Source organism: Epithele typhae, assembly GCF_022376455.1.
Source record: "Epithele typhae strain CBS 203.58 chromosome Unknown BXZ73scaffold_73, whole genome shotgun sequence".
NCBI classification, from domain to species: domain Eukaryota; kingdom Fungi; phylum Basidiomycota; class Agaricomycetes; order Polyporales; family Epitheliaceae; genus Epithele; species Epithele typhae.
The window spans coordinates 80,211-99,712 of NW_025954264.1; the positions used below are offsets into that span (position 1 = coordinate 80,211).

Sequence of the window (19,502 nt, forward strand, 5' to 3'; positions counted from 1 at the left end):
TCTCTGACTCGCCTCTTCTAGTCCCCGTGCAATTGTGAAAGCCACGTTTCAAAGAGTCGTGCTGTACTCTTCTATCCTTATGGATCAAGATTCTGTCGATTCGTCATGCTCAGCGCCGTCTCTTTTGTGTGCACACGCCCCATGCCCGAACCCCGCTCCACAGCGTGCACGTTGATCTCAGGCGCTACCACACCTCGAGCCTGCATCTCCACCGTGATTCATCCGTCTTGGTCAGCGTGGAGTTTACACCAGATTGACCGCCTCGAGAACTCGCCGAGCGCGCCATTCGTGCCCGCAACACAATTGGGACGAATCTCATGCCCTGACTCAAGTTCTGAGGACATGAGATTTAGCCTGCGGACGCTAGCTGCTCCGGATATGAAACGCCTCCCATCATGCAATGCCGTTCGGCCCGTGTGCGTGCCCTATCCACCGCGGCTCACCGCGGGCGATGGGCTGCGATGGGAGGCCAACAGCGTAATCCGGTCTTACGCGCCCGATGGTGCGTATTGTCTTCGCCCCTTCCGGAACCCCTCTATCCCGCTCTCTGATGCTCTTGTTTCAGCGAAATAGGTTGACGCGCGAATCTAACGGTGCGGGGGCCGGAATACTGGTGCACCCCTGCTGATCGGGCGCTTCTTGCTATTGTCTTCGCCCTCGCAGCGGTCGCGCGCGCGCCAGGCCGAGATCCTGGTCGCCCGCGGCCTCCTCCTGAGCTCCGTCGACGACATTGCTCGCATGCACGCGGTGGCGCTCCGCTGCGCCATGGGCGTATAAATCCCATAGCCGAGCGTCCGAGGGGACAGCAGCGAAGTCCTCTCCCAGCTTCCGCCCTCTCCTCTCCACCGCTCCCCAAACCACCTTTCAACTTCCTCCTCCCACACACTCCGCAATGGACGCCTTCTTCGTCATCGCCTCTCCCATCCCCGTCGACGAGCCCACCGTTGAGGACATCCTCGTCGACCGCGAAACCGGCTCCGGCGGCGACCACTCCACGTGCACCATTGCATGAAGCAATCCCCCGCCCCTCGCGCCGCGCTGTGAGCGTAGTACGTCTCCTCCGCCATTGCCTTCGTCGCGCGCGCGACTCTAACCATCACGCGCTGCAGAACACCCCCACTCGCCATGCGCGCGCACCCCGTTCTTCGCTTACGACTCCGGCCTTCGCGCCTTCACGCGTCACGAGTACCCACGACCGGCCCCGCGCTGCACCTTTTTCGTTCCCGCCGCGGCCGCCGCACCATCCTTCACGCCTTCTTCGAGCTACATTGCGACTAAGTTATAACCTTGATTACTACCGTCTGTCTGGGTCTGGAGAGCGGGGCGCAGGTGTTGGGACTCGAGGGTGGGGAGGTGTACGGTAGAGAACCCAGCAGTCGTTTATATTTTGTCCTGGACGCGTCTAGTGACCTCTGTACTACAACACTTCTTAAATGGTGTAACATCATAATTGCTGTTCAACGACGCGCGATGGGCGCGAGAGTGAACGTCGCTTTACACGGATTGGCCGTTCGGCAAGCACTCCCAGAACAGTTGGGTGTCCGCACTGAGCTTCATCTGGAGACCGGAGCACACGCGGGAGCATCACAGGCACCGTGCGCGCTTGCGATGATGCTGGCGTCCGTGAAATGTGTTGGTTCATATCTTCTCTCAGAGATACTAAAGTGTTGCGCTCTTTCGATGTATTATTCTATTCCGATATACACGTCTTGGTACAGTGATCGAGCCCCCAAGCCCAGCCAAATGAATCATTACAGTGTAGGCGTGGCACACCAATGTCTCAGTGAAGACCAAGGTACAACAGGAAACCCATGACAACAGAACGGCGTGCGGCGTGCACGCATACTTTCCTACATCTCGTCCTCCCGCAGATCGTACCCCGCGACGTGAAGAGCTGCTGCGAGCTATCGGACAGTCAGTCAACCGCGATCTCGTTCCCGCCATGGTAAGCCGCGCACCTGCGTCTTCGCGATGTCTTTGATATGCTGGAACGAGTAGCCTTCGCGCGAGCTGAGATCAGCTGGATGGAAATGTGCGGTCAGAAAGCAAGGTCAATTAGCGAACATCGATCGCAACCCTCACTAGAATCGTGGTACGCGGGATCGTTGAACCACCCTATCCGCTCCGCGAGTATAGAAGAAGGGAAGCCAACCTCGTAGAAGCTGACATGATCGCTGGGAACGGCCTTCAAAGAACGACTTCTCAGCGACAAGCGTGGTAAACAGGTGCCAGGAGCACGTACGGCTCGCATGTACCCAACTTGGAGCTCGGGCTATAGAGCGCGGCCGTACGCTCGAGAATGGCGACCACCTCTGGAGAACCCTCGCTGCGACAAGCACATCAGCGAGCGCGTTTAGATCGGGCCCAGGTCGTAAGCCGCGATACTTACAACCCGGGGTTGGAGAGACCGAGCTGCGCGGGCTCCCCCGGGGCGTGGTACCCCACCATGTCCGCCTGGATCATCATTGTGACGTTGGCACCGCGCCGCGCCAGGCTCCTTGCGGCCGCGCCATACGTGAGCACGACCGGATCTCAACTGCATTCGAAGAATCAGACCGCAGACTGACCGGCGTACGCGCGCGAGCCCACGAGGCCCTGCTCCTCGCCCGCGAACGCGCAGAGCTGCACGCGTCCGCGGAAGGCGACGCCGCGCCGCGCGACCGCACGCGCGATCGTGAGGAGCGCGCCCGTGCCCGACCCGTCGTCGTTCGCGCCGGGCGCACGCACGGACCCAAACGAGCCGCGCGAGTCGTAGTGAGCGCCGAGGACGACGAGGGCGTTGGAGGTGCCGGGCGCGGACGCCGGGTACTCGCTGCAAAAGAGTTCTGTCAACGAAGGGCCATCGGATGGAAGGGAGGAGGGAGTGTTACCAGATGACGTTGGGCGCGAAGTTCTCTTTGTAGTGCTTGAGAGCGCACGTCGCGCCGGTGGCCTCTATCTGTCGCTTGATCCACGCGGCCGCGAGGGGGGCGTCTTGCGAGAAGGAATGGCGCGACGCGATGGGCGACGCTGGATCTTCACCAGTGAGATATCGGATGTCGTTGGTAGGTGCGGGATCGAGATGCCGTTCACGACCGCAGCGGTGACGGGATCGAATTGGATGGTCGGAAGCAGGTCGCGGAGGTGCTGCTTGGTCGACGCGGGAACAGGGAGGAGGCGGCGGGGAAAGGGCGAGACGGGAGTGAGGCTCCAATATCGCGGGAGAACCGCCCCGAGGGCGGCCGTGTCGTGCGGAGACGCGGAGAGAAGCAGGCCGTCTTGCCCTCGGTGGATGGCGCGAACGCGGTTGCGGGGAACGTCAAGATGAAGTTGCGCCGCAGGGTGTTCGTGAGCAGTAGGGCGAAAAGCGGTGATGTTGCGCTCTAGCTGGCCGAGGGCGACGTTGAGCGGAGTGTCGTCAAGAGAGGGGTCGACCGGGTCTCTGGATGCCCAGACGAGGTTCTCGGTATGCGAGAGACGGACCCCTGTGCCGAGCTCAAGGATGCTAAACGAGGAGTGGAGGCAGCGATCATCAACGATGAACGCATGCTGGGCACCTAGGATGCCGTGGTACGAGCGCCAGAGGCAGTCGTACGCCTTCGGGAGGTGCTCGAGACCAACCATGGAGACGAAGAGCATGGTGAGGGCAGCAGGCGCGACCATGGTGGTAGTGGGGACAAAGAGGAGCGCGCGCGAACGCCCGCTTTAATCTTGGGCGAGCGTGCTGCGATGCCGAGAGAAGCCGTCGACGTTGCTCGGTCCACCGCACACCTCCAGTAGAAACGGCGGGAAAACGTCCTGATGTGCAAAGGCATGCGTAAACACACGACTTGAGTCCATTCGGTGGACGGGAACACTAAACAGCTTGTGAGAGGAGTTCACAAGTCTGGGGCAGCCTTGAGCTTGAACGAGCCGTATCAGCGGCGTCCTCCAAAGACAGATAGCGATACCCACCTCGGATCGTACTCCAAGCCCAGCCTCAACGGTAACGAGGATGCTCTGGCAGTGAGAGCGGGCGGTTGTAGTAGCATGGCCGGCCGTGCTCGACGCCCGCCAAGCCGCACGGCCGCAATGCCGGATCATGGCTGTGGACGCGGATGTCGAGCCGCTGGCGAGACTACGCCGAGATGCCGACATGTGATTTAAGGCTCGCTGCGCCCGCTGGCATCTCGCAAGTTCTCGACGCGTGATGGGCACGAGGTGACTGGTATACATAGTATATACTTCAACATATTTGAGAAACCAAGCCGTTCCACTTCCACGGATGACGTGCGTCGATATCACCGCCAGCGCGTGTCATGCTTGTGGTGCTCACACATGGTCTCCGGCGTCCAGATGAAGCTCGGCGCGGCTACCTGAGCATTCTGGAAGTACTTGCCGAAAGGGACGGCCATGCTGACATCGTCGTGCGGCCGTTCGCCGCCTTCACCGCTCGGCGGATGCTCTCCACCGCCGCGTTGGTGTGATGCGGTTCGGTCGCGGTCGAGAAGCCTTCGAGGGGCTTCACGGAGAACTTGAGCGGGTAGACCGTGTGGTCAATGCAGATGACGAGCTCTGTCGGGGCCAGGTGAGGGAAGTTCAGCAGCGCGGCGGCGCGGACCGTGCGGATGTTGTCCCGCGCGATCACGACCATGAGCTCGGCCAGGAACTCCATGTCGCGCTGCGGCGCTTTATACGTGTGGTGCGCCTGCGCTCCTCCGCTGTCGCCAATCGGAAAAAAAATCCCGTCATCACACATGCAAAATCAGCACGGACGGATACTCACTCTCCTCAAGATGTGTTGGCGATACTTGCAGTTGGGCTTGTGGGCCTTCCAGTCCTTCGTCTGGCATTCCTATATGGCGGATGAGAGGCGATCAGATATCGTCGCCTGTGCTTCGCCTTGAAGTACTGACCTTCGAGCAGTAATGTGCGATCCGGCATCCGGTACACCGACGCATCCCATCTCCCTAGATCCTTTCTTCTTGCACTGTGAGACGTGGTTAGTCATTGCAGCGTCCATGATCAGTGACAACTCACCGAGGAATTAAACACTGGAGGTGCTGCTTATCATCGGATCCTTTCGTTCTGAAGTCCTTCAGGAGGTGAAATCGGCCTTCAGCTAACCCCTTGAACGTCTCAAACTTCAAAAACGCAGGGGGACACTTTTGATGATATCCATAAGGGACCATGACGGGCTTCTCTGCAAGCGGGAACGACGGCTTCGATCACGGACCGGTAGACGAGGTATGTCATGGAAAGCTCGAAGGTGTCCTTCATGACTTCGAGGTATTCGGAGCTGTTTCCGCTCTTGAGGAGGAACGCGCATGCAGCGCAGAACGCGTCGATGAATCCCGATTTCACCGCCTGCGCGAACCACAAGAACCCCTCGCCGACCTCGAAGCAATGGGAGAGGAACTGAATGATGCGATTCAGGGCGTGCGGGACTGGTGGTCCATCAGGCAGAAGAACGAGTTCACGAAGGGCCTTGGTGGCGATGATGGTGACGTGGTTGGCAAGGAACTCGTCGAACATCGGTTCCGAGAGGTGAAAGAGATCGATGATGTCGATGAGCATCCCGACGCGTGTCCAGCATTGTTCTCCTGTTTTCCCTTGGCCTCAGCGAGAGCCACGACGAGTTGCGCGACAGCGCGCTTGGAAAAGGTCTTCGCGTCTCCTCCACCTTCGGCGACAATTTCGTCCAGCGGTTGTTCAGAGCGCTTTCTGGAGCTGAGGAAGTTGTAGAACATGTACGTGCCGTAGTCCAGAGGCTGCGATTGAACGGAAAGACCCCGACTGTACTGTGCGAAGTTCTGCCAGAGGCGAGTGGCCATCTTCACGGCTCCGGGCGCGTTTTGAAGAAGAGGTTGAGCATCGGTCCAAAGGATGTTGCACCACACGCGGACGAGCGTGAAGGACGCGGCGTCGCGACGAGGATCGGTGAGCCAGTCCTTCCACCCGGGACGCGAATATGAACGCGAGCCAGGAGTAGACGTCATCCCACGCTTCCTTGATGCGCCGAGCAAAGAGTAGGTTGCGTCCGTGTCTAGGGCTGATTTGCGAGTGACACAGTCAAGGGTGGCGAGCGCTTTGAGTGAGGCGTATGCGAGACGAGCAGGGTTGGAAAACGCCTCGGACGTGTCGGTGGGGACTTCTGTGCGGAGATGAGGGAGAGTGACGTCGAGCATTTCAGAAGGTGGGATGTGTGAGAGCGGATCGTCCCTAGAGTCGGCGAATTTCTCCATCTCCTCCACGACTCCTGTACTGTTTGATGCGGTCGGCATTGTCGCTGTAAGGACATCAGTCGACGGCGGCTTTCAGGGACATGAACGGCAACCATACCTAGCACTGGCGTCGAGATTCGCTTATCGTGGTTGGAGTCTGGAGGGAGAGCTCAGCGTTTAATATGATCAAGAGACAAGACCCGTCGGCGAACGAAATCTCGCGTGTCGTTCGGGCGCTCCAATTATCCGACAGGGGTAGGTACCCGTGATTACGAGGGTAGAAAGTAGGTGAGTTATCATGTGTACCTATCGTCTCGAAAATGAAAGTGGGAAATGGATGTGGTCATAGGGTGAGGACTCAGGAGGAGGCGCTAGTACATAGTAGCAGAAGCGAGGAGGAATTGCTGCGCACAGAAACTCACGTTGCCAGTGCTCGCACGCGGATTCGAACTCCGGCGCCGCGTCCAGCGTGAGACTTTCAGATCACGTCATTTCGCTCTCCTACGGGCGCTTAATGGCTACCGCAGCTCTCTGCTTGCTCTCTGCTCAAGACGATGTTCAAGAAGCCATTGGGAGAGCTGAAGACAACTGGTATGTGTGTTTAAAGCCAACATACATTAAACCTAAGCCGCCTATAGCGCCCCTGCGCAGCACTGATCGCAGGAAACTCAGGCAACGAGTCCTGCAGGCGTTCCCCTCGATCCCACCAGAAGAAGGGGACGCCTTGGTACCCGATGGACTGCTTTCTCAGAAGTTTAGCACTTACCTCGACGAACCGGGGTACACCTGGTCTCATCTCGGTGGTTGACGTAACACCACTCACGCCAATACCAGGTCGTATATCTGTCTCCTGACGGCGACCCACTCTGGTTCACGATCGGGAAGGGCTCGGAAGACTTAATCCCCACTGGTGAGCTCTATACCGATCTCCTTGGAAGCACCTCTGACAAAAACACCAGTACACACTCTCTGGAAGCGTCCAGAGATGCTCCCTTTCCTCTCCACGCCCTCCGCGGTCGTCCCAAAGCTCATCGGAGGCGCCGATCTCATGATCCCGGGAGGTGCATCCCTCATGACATCCTCCATCTAGAACAGACGCTGAGTACCCGTCATCCGATCCGTACCAGTCGTGCAAAGCCCCACCGCTCTGGCACCAGACCAACTCGTCGCGGTGACACAGTACCACAGGGGCGCCATCGGGCCCCCGCTCGCGGTCGGCCGAATGGCAGTGTCTTCCGACACACTGAGATCCGCGGACGAGCAGGATCTCAGAGGCAAGGCCGTCTACGTCTGGCATACATGGAAAGATGCTCTGTGGGAGATGGGCCCCAGCAAGAAGCTGACCCCCCTGCACCTCGAGCACCTCCTGCGGAGTCTGCGGAGCCTGCGAACGACGGACAACAAGCTGAAGCATCGCCAGCGGAAGACGAACCTTCCGACGGGTCGGACGAAGCGATCTCTATACGCGAACTGACTCCTCAAGGTACGAATGCATACACCGCAACGAAAAGAAGCTGACTGCCTGTTGCTGCAGACGTATCCGACTATTTGCATGCTGCGCTGCTCCACACGATTGGCGTCACTTTCGCAAGGGCGCCCATTATGACATTCCCGATGCCTGCCACCACGTTCTGGAGTTCATACGTCCTGCCGGCACGTCCCGCCTATGCACTGGAAATACACGGCCTATCTGGTGAGTGCATCTGTCAACACATCCTGAATCAGCGCTTATGGGGATCTCCGAAGACGCAAGTTCTCTCGACGTCAAGCATTCGACCCACAAAAACGCGAAGTCATTCCTCAAGGCTGCTGCGAAAGAAGGTCTGATCAAGGTCAAAGACGTCAAGGGGGACATTGTCGTCACAGGCGAGTCTTGCATCGAGCTCCATACTCAACTTTCTAAAGGTTCTCGTCCAGGAGTTCACCCAGAGCACCAGGCGGTGCTCAGTCGACACTCCTTCCGCACCCTAGGTGATCTGGAGGCTAAATCGAAGCGCGTCGAAGAACTCGAACAGAAAGCCAAGGCGGAGGAAGAGAAGCGCAAGAGCGAGATCCGGATCAGAAGGCTCTGGCAACCTGTCCAGAACACAGTTCCGCTCTTCGTCGCAGCAAAGAAAGAGTAAGCGTTTGTAATCTCTCTTTTAATGCTCTCCAACCGCCTTCTCCAGAACGTCGGAGATGTACTCCATCGCGGACATCGAGACGATCGTGAACGAATACATCGCCACGAAGAGGCTCGTCAACCCAAACGACCAACAATACATCAATGTTGGCCTGGAAACAGCTTTCGCACTCGCAGTTGCAAAGAAGGGCGAAAATGAGCTCGAGTTCGTGAAGCGCGACGATGTCCTCAAGCGCGTTTGCGCGAACATGCAGGCCTGGCATGAGATCGGCGGCGACGACCGCAAGACCGTTCGCGGGTGCGTCTGCCTCTCTTGACCCGAACTTATGAATGTGACGCGTGCGAACAGGAAGGGCGAGATCCAGCCGATCGCGGTCGCGGTCAAGGCCCGGAACGGGCGCAAGACGTGCACGTTCATCACCGGCTACGAGCCGTTCGGACTCGAGACGGACGACCTCGCGGACGGGCTTCGCAAGGCGTGCGCGAGCTCGACGTCTCTCAGCCCGGTGGAGCGCAAGACGTGGATCCAAATCATGGTTCAAGGGAGCCAGACGAAGGCCGTCGTCCAGTTCTTGTCTGCCCGCGGGGTTCCGGAGCAGTGGATCAAGTGCTCAGGAGAAAAGAAGAAGAAAGGCAAGAAGTAAAGTACATACAACAGAGCTCATTATGTATCATATCCCGACGCTGGGGCAGTGTATCGATCTACAGTGAAATTTTGTTACCCACACAGTTTTGTCTAGCTTCGCTTGGGCTTCAACTTGGGTCGTGGGTGTGTTTGTATACGTCTCCGATCCACCTAGTTCTCCGCGAATGGAGTGTTATCTTTTTTACACGCACCCTTTCGCTTCCGGTCAGCAATATTATTGTCAGGATGTACCCTGCCGACATTGGTTGCGCGTCCCACAAGCAGGGCGGCGCATTGGACTCCAACATAATGACTGGAGTCCGAGAGCCGGTGGACATCACCCACCGGCCGGCTCAGTGTCATGCACCCTGTCTTCCGTATCTCACCCAATATTGAACAGTCTGCTCATCACCGAGGTCAGTTTCGACGGAACGTATAATTGGGTCGCAACGACCCTCCGCGCCAATTCCGGCCAGCGGGCCGAAGGCTTGTGAGCGGCAATGACGTTGTCGGCGTCGCGCGACAACGACCACGACGGCGTCCTCCTCCTCCTCGTGCGACCATGTTGTTGTCGACTGCCTCCGCCGCATTCCTCCTATTCTCGCCTAGCCCGCCTCAAGCTGAGGACTCGTGCTTATCCCAGTCTTACTACGGCAGCCACGGCACGGGACACCTCTACATCACCAGCGACAACAACTGCGCGGCCAACCTCCTCGACGTCGACCACTCCGTCGCTGGTGTGTTCAACAAGCCAGCTTCGCGGGACACGCAACTCGTGTGGCTGCAACACCAGGCGGTAGAGGAGACTCTTAAGCTTCAGAATGACGAGAACCTTCTCGACTTTTTGGCGCGTATCACCGTACACGACGCCCCCGTCGGCGACCAGGTCGTCATGAGCCCCCGCTCAGCCGCGGAAGTCGTCTGGGCGAGCGCAGGACACGCGCTCGTCTCCGTGGAGAAGGACGTCGCGCTCACGCTCGACCAGCACCTCCCCCGCTTCTGGCGCGCGTCCCCCCTCCCCGTGGAGCCCATCCCCTTCGTCCCGGTGCCGTCCAAGGCGGTCGAACACGTCAAAGACATCCTCTCCGGCATCAAGTTTGACCCCGACGTTGCCTCAATAGTCAACAACATCTCCATCGCCCAGCTCCGCTCCGACATCCGCTATCTCACCGGCGAGAGCCCGGCGTCCGAGATCGTCTCTCGCCACTCGTTCTCGCAGGGCGCCCAGATCGCCGCCAAGTGGCTCAAGGCGAACTTCGAGTCGCACGGCGCGACGTGCGAGCTCAAGCCGTTCCTCTCTGGCTTCACTCCGAACGTCATCTGGTGAGCACGCGTCCCCTTCATCCACGCATACCTGGAGTGTCGTTTGACGCGTCATTCCCCACCCCCTTTTCCCGCGCACCTCAGCAAGTACCCAGGGACGGAGAACACAACAGAGACGGTCCTGATCAGCGCCCACTACGACTCGCGCGGGTCGTTCGGGAGCGTGCGCGCGCCCGGGGGCGACGACGACGGCTCTGGCACTATCGCGCTCCTCGGCATTGCACGCACCATCGCACGCAAGGGGATCACCTTCCGCAAGAACGTGCAGATTTGCGCCTTCGCGGGCGAGGAGCAGGGCCTCTATGGCTCGCGCTACTACGCGCGTGAGATGTACGAGGGCGGGGCGAACCTGACCCTCATGATACAGGCGGACATGCTCGGGTACCACAAACCTGGCGAACCAGCCCAGCTCGGGCTTCCTGACTTGTGAGTGATCCCGGATGAATGTGCGGTGAAGCGAGAGGCTTAGTGTCATTGCCGCACCTCTCTCCAGTATCGGTACTCCTGAGGTCGCTCAGCTTGTGTCCAACCTATCGGCGATCTACAGCCCTGAGCTCTCTGTTGGCTTTACCCCTGCGTGCTGCAGTGATCACCAGGCGAGCAGTCATCTCTCTGCTTTTTCATAACCTTCTCACAGGCGCCGCCCTGCAGAGCTTCCACAACCTGGGCTTTCCCGCGACTCAAGTCTTCGAGCGTGCGGGACCCATCGCAGATCCCATGTACCACAACAGCGGTAAGCGCCTTTCGTGTTCGCCATCTGCTTGACTGACTATATGCATGCGCAGGCGACCTGAGCGACCGTGAAGGTTACGACTTTGACCAGATCAAGTCCATCGCGAAGATTCAGGTCTGTCCTGTCCTTGAGCTCTGGCTGCCTTCCGTCCTGATGGCGTATTGCTTGCAGTTCGCCACGCTTCTGCACGCTGCGGGCTTTGACCTGCCTGCTGCGGAGTGAGCCTGGCTCGTTATCTGGCATGCATGTACTGTTGCACGGCGATTGCTTTTAATTGATGCAATTAATGGGATAGAGGCGAACGAGCGCCCCTGCGAAAGCTCGAGCCGAAATTCCCGTCGGGTCTTGCATGCAACTCGTGCGCAGTCGTTCGGAGAATTGGCCATCATAAAGGGCCAATGACGTCATGTTATAGCATGTGTAAGTACTGCTGGCTGCATCAATTATGTGCGTCTATATACTTGCCCTTGCCCATATGCTCGGCCTTTGCTCCTGCCTGGCTCTCCCCATGTCCTGCTCTTTCTCCGCGTCATCCGTGCACACCGCTTTTATCCACCATCGCAAGATGCATGATGCTCCGTGTATGCATCTTTACACCACCCAAAGCCCCGCTGCGACCAAATTGATACGACGTCGGGTCGTCCGTCGCGATGAAACGCTGATATGTAGGCCCGAGCTTGGCGCTCCTTCCCCACGCCTGCGTAAATCCTGGAGGAGCTGCGCAAATGATGCGATGCTTCAGACTGTTCCCCGCAACTTGTTCAAGTCGAAGGGCCCAGAGTGCGGGAAGACCTCAAGTCAGGCCCGCGCCCCAGTTGATGGGTGCGCCTGTGCCGTGTTCTTCTGCTCGTGAGTACGTGACCTGTGGATGCGAACCGCACTCAGATGACGGGCGGTGTTCGTGCGAGGTGATCCATTGGTCTGTTGTCGCTGCACCTGGAAATGATATATGTGGACTCGCAGAGAAACTGGAGGGGTTTAGCTCGTCCAATCCATCCCTCAGCAGCCCTCAGCAGCCCTCAGCCCATCATTATACCCCGACGCGGACATCAAACTAGCTACTAGCGAGAGATCGTTGGACAGCCATCGCCGTTGCTTCGAGGGCCATCAGCCGCCATCCTCTGGGCGGCTCATAATTAAATAACGACGGGGCGTCCCACCGCGGTTCTGTAGGCTTTTCTCCTTCCAGGCAGAGCCTGCTTGGCCTCTTCTCCCCCGACACTTTTCGTCTTCCTTTTCGGCGTATTGTTGTAGGTTTCTTGGGCTTTGAAAGTCCGCGCCTTGGTTTTCTTCGTTTCCTCCTCGCTACGACACGCAACATGACGAAATCCAACAGCAGAATTGTCATCCAGGCGAAGTCTGCAGTAAGTGCCCCCGCGACTCCCTTTCCCTAGAAAGCTTGACTGACGCGTCCACCACCTCAGTTGGCTCGCATCACTCTCACACACCACACCCTTGCCTTCTTCCTCCTTAGCGTCATCCACTGCCTCGCACAAGGTCTCACCGCCGCGTTCCTGTACTCAGAGGACGCCAGTTCGTCTGCGTTCATCAACACTGTCATCTCCACCGCCAAGGTTCCTCCGAATGAAGTCGCGCGGCTCTTCCGCAATGGGGACGACCTTACGCTCAAGATGTGCACTGCGGCCCCTGTAGGAGATGTGTACAAGTCGTGCGAGACGTTGTGGTCGACGGATATGGGGGCATCCAACTCTTCATTGGCGGGGAGGTTCCTTTCGGTGCGTGTTCGTCTCTCGTGTCGCGCGGACGGGATGTTCAAAGAGTGTATGGGTGTAGGAGCAGCCAGGTTCGGTACGTGACTCTATGCGCGTATATCCTATCTCCTCCCACCCTCAACCGCGCCTTCATAGGTCTTGACGCGTCGCGGACCGCAAGACTCGTCCATCCAAGCCGTGGCAGACCCTATCACCGGGAACGTCTCGTCCATCCTGTTGATCTTCGACAATGGAAACCAGCAAGAAGCTCTCAGCACCTCTTGCGTCCGCACGTTGGAGTACCCTGCTCGCATGTACGTTTCTCAGTCTGTACAATTGTCTTCGCGTTACCAACTTTTCATGTCCAGTCTCGACAACTCGCGCAGGGAAGATCTTGCACTTGTTGGCTCCCAGTTCTGGCTGCTCGCGATCTCCACCTTCGGGGTACGTTGCTCTTCATCTCCTCCCGCGCCGTGAAACCCATCGAAGCCACCCAGATCTTGTACAACTCTATCCCGCATATGTGAGTCATTCATCCGTTCTGAAAACTAACTTATATCGACTCCGAAACTAGTTGGGCCATTGTCTTTGCTCGGTTCTTGCAAACCGCTTGGGCCGCATACACGCTGTGGCGGACAACAGATGTGCAGTTCAGATACAACACGCTCGTTACAGGACCGACGACCTTCTGCCACTTCGACGTCCTCCCGCAGTACTTCATCACCCGGATCGCACTCCAGGTCGGTGTGGTCTACGGGATAAATGAGCTGCACGATGCTGATGTGCTTCGTAGATCCCGGAGCTGATTCTGAACTTTACTGCGTGGGCATCGACGTCTTGGTTAGCGTGGCGTATTGTCAAGGTTCGTTGGCCGATCTTTCGTTCCTGCATCTTTAACTGACGGCGACCATCAGGGCTACAAGAATTCTACTATTCGTCGGGTTCTTCCTCCCCCCGGAGTGATGCGGCTGTACAGGGTATGCAGCGACTACACGGACCATAACCCGCCTGATCTTGACTTTCCCGTTCGCAGTTCTTCCTGATTGGCTCTATGTTCCACCAACTCTCGTTCTTCTTCACCGTCACTGCTGTCAGCCTGTGGATCGACCAGCTGCGGACAAGTTCACTCGCATATCTCGCCGAGAAAGCACCCCTCTATTACGCCCTCTTCGTCTTCACCATTGTGGTACGTTTGACTTACTGGTATCCATCATGCACCAAGCTGATCTCCGTCTACAGACGATCGTACCTTGGATCATCTGCGTGAGTGTTGTGATCGTTATGCTGTAGCGTGTCCTGACGTCGTCGTCGCATAGGGATGGTACGCTGTGCGGCGTGAAAAGAAGCTTCTTATGGGGATCTCCGTGTTCCTGAACGTGGCCTACGTCGTCTGTTGGTCCACCATGTTCGATGCCCCGGTTTACCAGTGGACCTTCATTGAATGGCCATTCTTCGCCTGCATGCTCATGGTCGCCACCTTCTGCCTCATCGGAGCCGGCGTCTTCGCCGTCATCTCCTGGGTCAACTTCGGCAAGGGCCTCGCGCACTACTGTACGTTACCTCACGCACCAACTTCACTCCCCATCACCTCTGACGTTCTTTGGACAGTGCACGTCGAGGCCGTGCTGACTGAATCCGACTTCGACCCGGACGTGTTCGCGAACGACAGCGAGAAAGGCCCGGACTCGGGCAACCCGATGACCCGCTCCCCGAGCTCGCTCTCGCAGCTCTCCCTCGACGGCGCCGTCATCAAAAAGGACTCCAACTGGGACTTCGCCGACATCGACCGCCCCGCGATCTACACCGTCGACCTCGCGACGCGCAAGTGAACCCCAGGTTCGGAGCGCCTTTGATAAAGACGATGCACATGGCAACTTGTGCATGCGCGCCCCCGGGAGGACGGACTCCCACTCAGGACGCTTTCCCCCACGCTCTCTCGCTGCTCTCGTACTGCACGCTTTCGGACTTTTCATACGGGCCGGTCGGCCCACTGACGATGTGGCAGGCTCCCCGGGGCCCGCCGTCCTGTCTCTTCTTGTATATCTTTGGCTTATATGTACGCCGCTTTCATGTACTACCTATGTACCACCCCTTACGACCCGACACTCGGATGTCGCTCTGGAAAGCGGTTGTTCGTCCACTTTGGTGTGATGGTCTTGTGCATCCACACTTTGCCCTCGCGCGTGGATATTCCGATGGGTTCATGGGCCCATATGATCTCTCTACGACGTGGTACACCACCTCAGTGCACCTGCACCGCGTCTTCGCACCTCGAGACATCTGGCGTCCACGCGCGGATCACTGCGTGGCGGCGCGTCGCGGTCTGCGTGAGTAAGGGCCTGGGCGCGGGCGGCCCAAATGTCAATGCGGCTTCATACGTAGCGATGGAAGCGGGCAGCGAGTAAGGTACTTCCACACCCTGAAGCTGAGACCTTGGAGGAGGTCACCGAAAGACGGCCTGATTACCTGAGTCGCCTGTCGAGATGCCGAAAGTCTTTGACTTTTCGGATGTGGGTTCCGAGAAACACTCGTCGATCTCCCTTCGAGCAAGTAGCCTATCGATACAAGTGGCGAAATCACCGACAAAAGCAGCCTCCAACCTCAAATCATGTACGGCAACGCGTTCTTCACCTGGGGGAAGTTCTCGAGACCCGCGCACCCGCCCCCCTTGATGCACTTCGCCATCGCCGTCGCGATCTCCAGCCCCTCAAAGTACGCGCCGTGGAGGAAGCCTGAAAGCCGCGCAGTCCCGGTCAGCGTCCGCGCTCGTCGTCCACGTCCCCACGTCGCCGCCACGCACCAAAGTACTTCTCGCTCGTCGCCTCGCCCGCGAACCACAGCCGCGGGCCGACGTTCGCGCGCAGGTTGCGCTGGTGCTGCCCGAAGAACGACGGCGGCCAGTTCGAGTACGAGCCGCGGAAGAGCGGGTCCGCGTGCCACCGCGGGAAGTGGAACGCGCTCGGGGCGGGCACGGTCGCGTTCGGGAACATGGCCTGGAGGACGGAGAGGACCTCCGCCTGGACCTGCGCGTCGGGCAGCGCCTCGATCCGGACGGAGTAGTCGCCCTGCGTGATGACGGGGGTGTGAGGGCGCCGCGGAAGAAGAGGAGAGGACGCGGTGGACGCACGGTGACAGTCACGAAGACGATGCCGGAGCCAGGGAAGAAGTTGACGTGGTCGAGGCTCTGCCAGACCGGATACCGGCCGCGCTCCTCGTCGGCGTAGAGCGCCATCTGCGGACGCGCAAACGTCGTTGCGGTCAGCCTCGTGCTCGAGCGGCAGGCGGTGCGTGACGTGCCTCGGTGTCGAACCAGAAGTCCTCCGGGAACTGAAGGAAGATCTTCGTGTAGGTCGCCTGCCAAAACCGTCACCGCGTGGACGATGAGCAACAAACCCGTGGAAGGCGCTCACCATGTCCATGCTCTGAATTGCCTCCTGCTTCCAGTCGGGCAGCGCCGGCTCAAACGTGACGTCGTCGTGCTGCAGCACCCCCAGGCTGAACGTGCACAGAGCGTAGTCCGCGTGGAGTACCTCCCCGCTGTCGAGGGTAATAGACACCCCATCGTTCCGGTGGGCGATTCTGCGAACCATGGCGTTGAAACGCGTCTGGTGGGGCTGGAGGAACTCCGCCGCCTCCGCCTGGATCAAGTGCTTGAACCCACGCTGGTCGATCGACATCTGGTTGTCGTCTCCAAAGCCACCCTGGTCCGTGTCGTACGTGAAGTTGTTGCCCTGCAGTCGACCCAGTCACATGAGCCACGCCGCACGGCCGCAGGGAAAGTGAATCGCACCCAAGAGCTCGCGATCCACGACGACTCGTCCGGCGTCTGCGCATACTCCCAGTCGAACTGGAAGTACTCGCTCGCCATCGCGTGCGCGTCGGTCGACTTGGCGCCGACGAGTGAGTACCCGGCGCGCGCGGTGAGGTCGACGAGCTGCTGGTCAACCCGCGCGCCCGCGAGCACCGTCAGGTTCTCGTACGCGTCCTCGGAGGTGCTGAAGACGTCCGAGTAGTCCACGAACCCGCTCTTGTCGAACGTCACTACAAATGCCCTCGCTGTCAGTCTCCTCCCATCGCCGGTTCTCTCGAACGCGCACTCACAGATGCTCCCGAACCAGTCGTTGAACTGTGTCTTCAACCCGTGCTTCTGCGCCAGCGTCCAGATTGGGTTCGCGGGTCCGTCTCCCGTCTGCGTCCCCTGGACCCAGTTCGCGCCTGCGCACACGTCAACGACAGTCGCTGCCGGCGTCCGGGCCTCGCGAACACGCACCCATTTCAAGCGTCACCTGCCGCCCCGGCGCACCGAAGCTCTCAGAGTGCAGCCGGCCACCGAGCTCCCCTGGGAGATCGAACACGCACGCATCAGCCCGACGCAGCCGGAGAGAAGGAAGACGAGAAGCGCACCGTGCGCCTCAACGATGGTGAAATTCGCGATGCCCCGTTCGTGGAGGGTGCGCGCGGCGATGACGCCCGCAACGCCGCCGCCGAGGATGAGCACGCTCGCCTGGTGCCCTGTCGCCGCCTTGGTGTCCGCGCCGGCGGTGCGCATGGACAGAGCGGCGGCAGAGGCCAGAGAGGCCGCGAACGACAGAAGCCGCAAGGTCGTGTGAATGGGCGCCATGGTGGGAGCAATGGTCAGGGGCGGGGCCTCCACGAGAGGGGGAAAGCTTGAGCTTGAGGGTCTCGCGGGCAGGACCTTTCGAGCGGAAGCTGCTCGAAGTTCGAAGAGGACGCGCTTTAAATATACAAGGCCCGGAGCGTATGACAGCCGAGCCCGGCGAAATGGACTTTTTGCGGACTTGTCCGCCGACCCCGGCGCGGAGCTGGCGTAGTAATGATAGAGCGTCGACGTCGGGGCGCTGCAGATATCGCATACTTGGGCGGATGCAGGCCCCATGTGCTGCGCGTGGGGACAAGTGAGGAACAAGCGGGGCATGCAGATGGCAGATCGACAGACCATCACGATCCACACGACACGTTCTAGGGACATGTAGAGATGGGGTATCTCACATGTGGCTTCTGCCGCGTGGGCGGGGAGTACTCAGTACTCAGTGTGGACGACGTCGGGAGGTGGACGCGAAGACTTGCTCTGTGGGGGAGTCGAACCCCGCTTTTGCGTGTGACAGGCGCGTATAGCCAGTTATCCTGGTTGCAAATAGCCTCAATGGTCGGAGTTTAAAGCAGTGCTTGACAGATCGCACCATGTTTCTTCCCTCGATCCCCCGCTCAGAGACCGCCTCAGGTAGCTCCTACTCCAGCTTTGCAGAAGCCCGTGCTAATCGTGGGGTTCCATGCCGTCCTTTCTGTAGACTTCTCGCAGAGGTTGATCCATGGAGATCAACAACGATGTCTGGGAGCTCTCGCGGGTGGTCTTCAACTACCCTTCGATCGACAACCACGCCCACGCGCTCTTGCGCAGCGAGTTCCGCGATGCCTTCCAGTTTGAAGGCCTCATTACTGAGTCCCAGAGCACCCGCGGTCTTACAGAAGACGCCCCCACTACCCTCGCGTGTTATCGCGCCACCGCGCAGCTTGCGAAGCTCTACGGACTGAGCCCCAACTCGGACTGGGAGTCGATAAAGTCGTTCCGGCGAGCAGCACAATACGAAAATCTCTGCAGGTCATGCTTAGAGCCGACACGCATCCAGTGCATCCTCATCGACGACGGCCTCGGCGGGGGCGACCGCGACAAGCTGAACGACTACAGCTGGCACGACCAGTTCACTGGCGCTCCGACGAAACGTATAGTGCGAATAGAAACCATCGCAGAGGCGAGTGTCGCTCCGGACCACACCAGCACTAGACCCGACTTCCTCCTTCTGACCCGCGTCTGTCGGATCCCCACAGGAACTCCTCATGAAAGCCATGGACGAGCAGATCATGGCCAACAACGTCGTCCCTGGCGAGCTCTGGACATCCTTCGAGGCCCGCTTCACCGGCGCGCTCTCCGCGCTCGGCCAGGACCCTGCCGTCGCCGGCTTCAAGTCGATCGTCTGCTACCGCACCGGCCTCGCCGTCGCCGTGCCCCCCGACAAGTCCCAGGTGGAACGCGTGATCATGACGATGATCCTCGTATACGCCGCCCGGCGCACGCTCCGGCTCGCGGACAAGTTCGTGAACGACTACGCGGTCAACGTCGCGATGCGCGTCGCCGGCGAGTGCGACAAGCCCGTCCAGTTCCACACCGGGCTCGGCGACAGCGACATCACGCTCGCGCTCGCGTCCCCCGCGCTCCTCCAGCCGCTTGTCAAGGCGTACCCGGGCACGAAGGTCGTCCTCCTCCACGCCGCGTACCCGTTCACGCGCGAGGCCGGCTACCTCACGTCCGTGTACGACAACGTGTTCTTGGACTTTGGCGAGATCTTCCCCTTCGTGAGCGCCGACGGCCAGCGCGACACGCTCAAGCAGGTCCTCGAGCTCGCGCCGACGAACAAGATCTTGTGGTCGAGTGCGTGTGCCGCTTCGTTGGCTGCGTTCGCTCTTGCTGATCGGGCGCACATACTCAGCTGACGGCCACTTCTGGCCCGAATCGTACTACCTGGGCTCTGTGCAGGCCCGCCAATGTCTCTTCGAGGTACGCCCAGCCACTTCGGACCGGCATGCAGCAAGCTCACTGTCTCGCACAGGTCCTCGAGGGTTCGCTCCGGCGCTTCGAGCTCACCCTCCCTCAAGCCGTTGGGATCGCCAGGCGTGCGTTGTTTGAGAACGCGAACAGGATATACAACCTGGGACTCGAGCCCCGGGTGGCCTGAAAGGTGTAGATTGGCAAAGAGAATGTACTTTTGCGCGATGCTTGTAATACCCC

General features: G+C 59.3%; 8 protein-coding genes across 8 annotated transcripts; 5 read left to right on the forward strand and 3 right to left on the reverse strand.

Moving 5' to 3' along the window:
* Window positions 1–892: 892 nt before the first annotated feature.
* BXZ73DRAFT_105894 (uncharacterized protein) lies at window positions 893–1,278 on the forward strand (the record flags this gene model as incomplete). The annotated part of the gene is made up of 2 exons (XM_048016427.1): window positions 893–996; window positions 1,110–1,278. The coding sequence occupies 2 exons, from the start codon at window positions 893–895 to the stop codon at window positions 1,276–1,278; spliced, it is 273 nt and encodes a 90-aa protein (XP_047873227.1).
* A 572-nt stretch (window positions 1,279–1,850) lies between these two features.
* BXZ73DRAFT_81132 (Zn-dependent exopeptidase) lies at window positions 1,851–3,642 on the reverse strand (the record flags this gene model as incomplete). The annotated part of the gene is made up of 8 exons (XM_048023441.1): window positions 1,851–1,904; window positions 1,959–2,020; window positions 2,083–2,174; window positions 2,243–2,326; window positions 2,390–2,531; window positions 2,568–2,812; window positions 2,871–2,973; window positions 3,009–3,642. 8 exons carry the CDS (start codon window positions 3,640–3,642, stop codon window positions 1,851–1,853), a joined length of 1,416 nt encoding a protein of 471 aa, XP_047873228.1.
* A 688-nt stretch (window positions 3,643–4,330) lies between these two features.
* BXZ73DRAFT_81133 (uncharacterized protein) lies at window positions 4,331–6,242 on the reverse strand (the record flags this gene model as incomplete). The annotated part of the gene is made up of 5 exons (XM_048023442.1): window positions 4,331–4,679; window positions 4,735–4,813; window positions 4,875–4,948; window positions 5,195–5,570; window positions 5,642–6,242. 5 exons carry the CDS (start codon window positions 6,240–6,242, stop codon window positions 4,331–4,333), a joined length of 1,479 nt encoding a protein of 492 aa, XP_047873229.1.
* A 494-nt stretch (window positions 6,243–6,736) lies between these two features.
* Window positions 6,737–8,948, forward strand: BXZ73DRAFT_105897 (eukaryotic translation initiation factor SUI1 family protein; the record flags this gene model as incomplete). The annotated part of the gene is made up of 10 exons (XM_048016428.1): window positions 6,737–6,773; window positions 6,821–6,909; window positions 7,017–7,092; window positions 7,142–7,243; window positions 7,310–7,555; window positions 7,603–7,665; window positions 7,717–7,875; window positions 7,929–8,301; window positions 8,351–8,602; window positions 8,654–8,948. The coding sequence occupies 10 exons, from the start codon at window positions 6,737–6,739 to the stop codon at window positions 8,946–8,948; spliced, it is 1,692 nt and encodes a 563-aa protein (XP_047873230.1).
* Window positions 8,949–9,491: 543 nt separating this feature from the next.
* BXZ73DRAFT_92518 (Zn-dependent exopeptidase) lies at window positions 9,492–11,207 on the forward strand (the record flags this gene model as incomplete). Its single annotated transcript, XM_048026381.1, has 6 exons — window positions 9,492–10,252; window positions 10,337–10,678; window positions 10,746–10,848; window positions 10,904–10,985; window positions 11,038–11,099; window positions 11,157–11,207. The coding sequence occupies 6 exons, from the start codon at window positions 9,492–9,494 to the stop codon at window positions 11,205–11,207; spliced, it is 1,401 nt and encodes a 466-aa protein (XP_047873231.1).
* Window positions 11,208–12,304: 1,097 nt separating this feature from the next.
* Window positions 12,305–14,526, forward strand: BXZ73DRAFT_105899 (uncharacterized protein; the record flags this gene model as incomplete). The annotated part of the gene is made up of 13 exons (XM_048016429.1): window positions 12,305–12,349; window positions 12,410–12,721; window positions 12,780–12,794; window positions 12,854–13,011; window positions 13,066–13,141; window positions 13,195–13,220; window positions 13,272–13,437; window positions 13,491–13,559; window positions 13,612–13,674; window positions 13,731–13,883; window positions 13,937–13,960; window positions 14,014–14,248; window positions 14,306–14,526. 13 exons carry the CDS (start codon window positions 12,305–12,307, stop codon window positions 14,524–14,526), a joined length of 1,563 nt encoding a protein of 520 aa, XP_047873232.1.
* Window positions 14,527–15,298: 772 nt separating this feature from the next.
* Window positions 15,299–17,246, reverse strand: BXZ73DRAFT_92520 (amine oxidase; the record flags this gene model as incomplete). The annotated part of the gene is made up of 9 exons (XM_048026382.1): window positions 15,299–15,429; window positions 15,498–15,762; window positions 15,825–15,929; window positions 15,995–16,051; window positions 16,108–16,428; window positions 16,488–16,738; window positions 16,799–16,912; window positions 16,968–17,036; window positions 17,102–17,246. The coding sequence occupies 9 exons, from the start codon at window positions 17,244–17,246 to the stop codon at window positions 15,299–15,301; spliced, it is 1,458 nt and encodes a 485-aa protein (XP_047873233.1).
* A 781-nt stretch (window positions 17,247–18,027) lies between these two features.
* On the forward strand, window positions 18,028–19,449 carry BXZ73DRAFT_92521 (amidohydrolase-domain-containing protein; the record flags this gene model as incomplete). Its single annotated transcript, XM_048026383.1, has 4 exons — window positions 18,028–18,468; window positions 18,545–19,145; window positions 19,204–19,271; window positions 19,324–19,449. 4 exons carry the CDS (start codon window positions 18,028–18,030, stop codon window positions 19,447–19,449), a joined length of 1,236 nt encoding a protein of 411 aa, XP_047873234.1.
* Window positions 19,450–19,502: the final 53 nt, after the last annotated feature.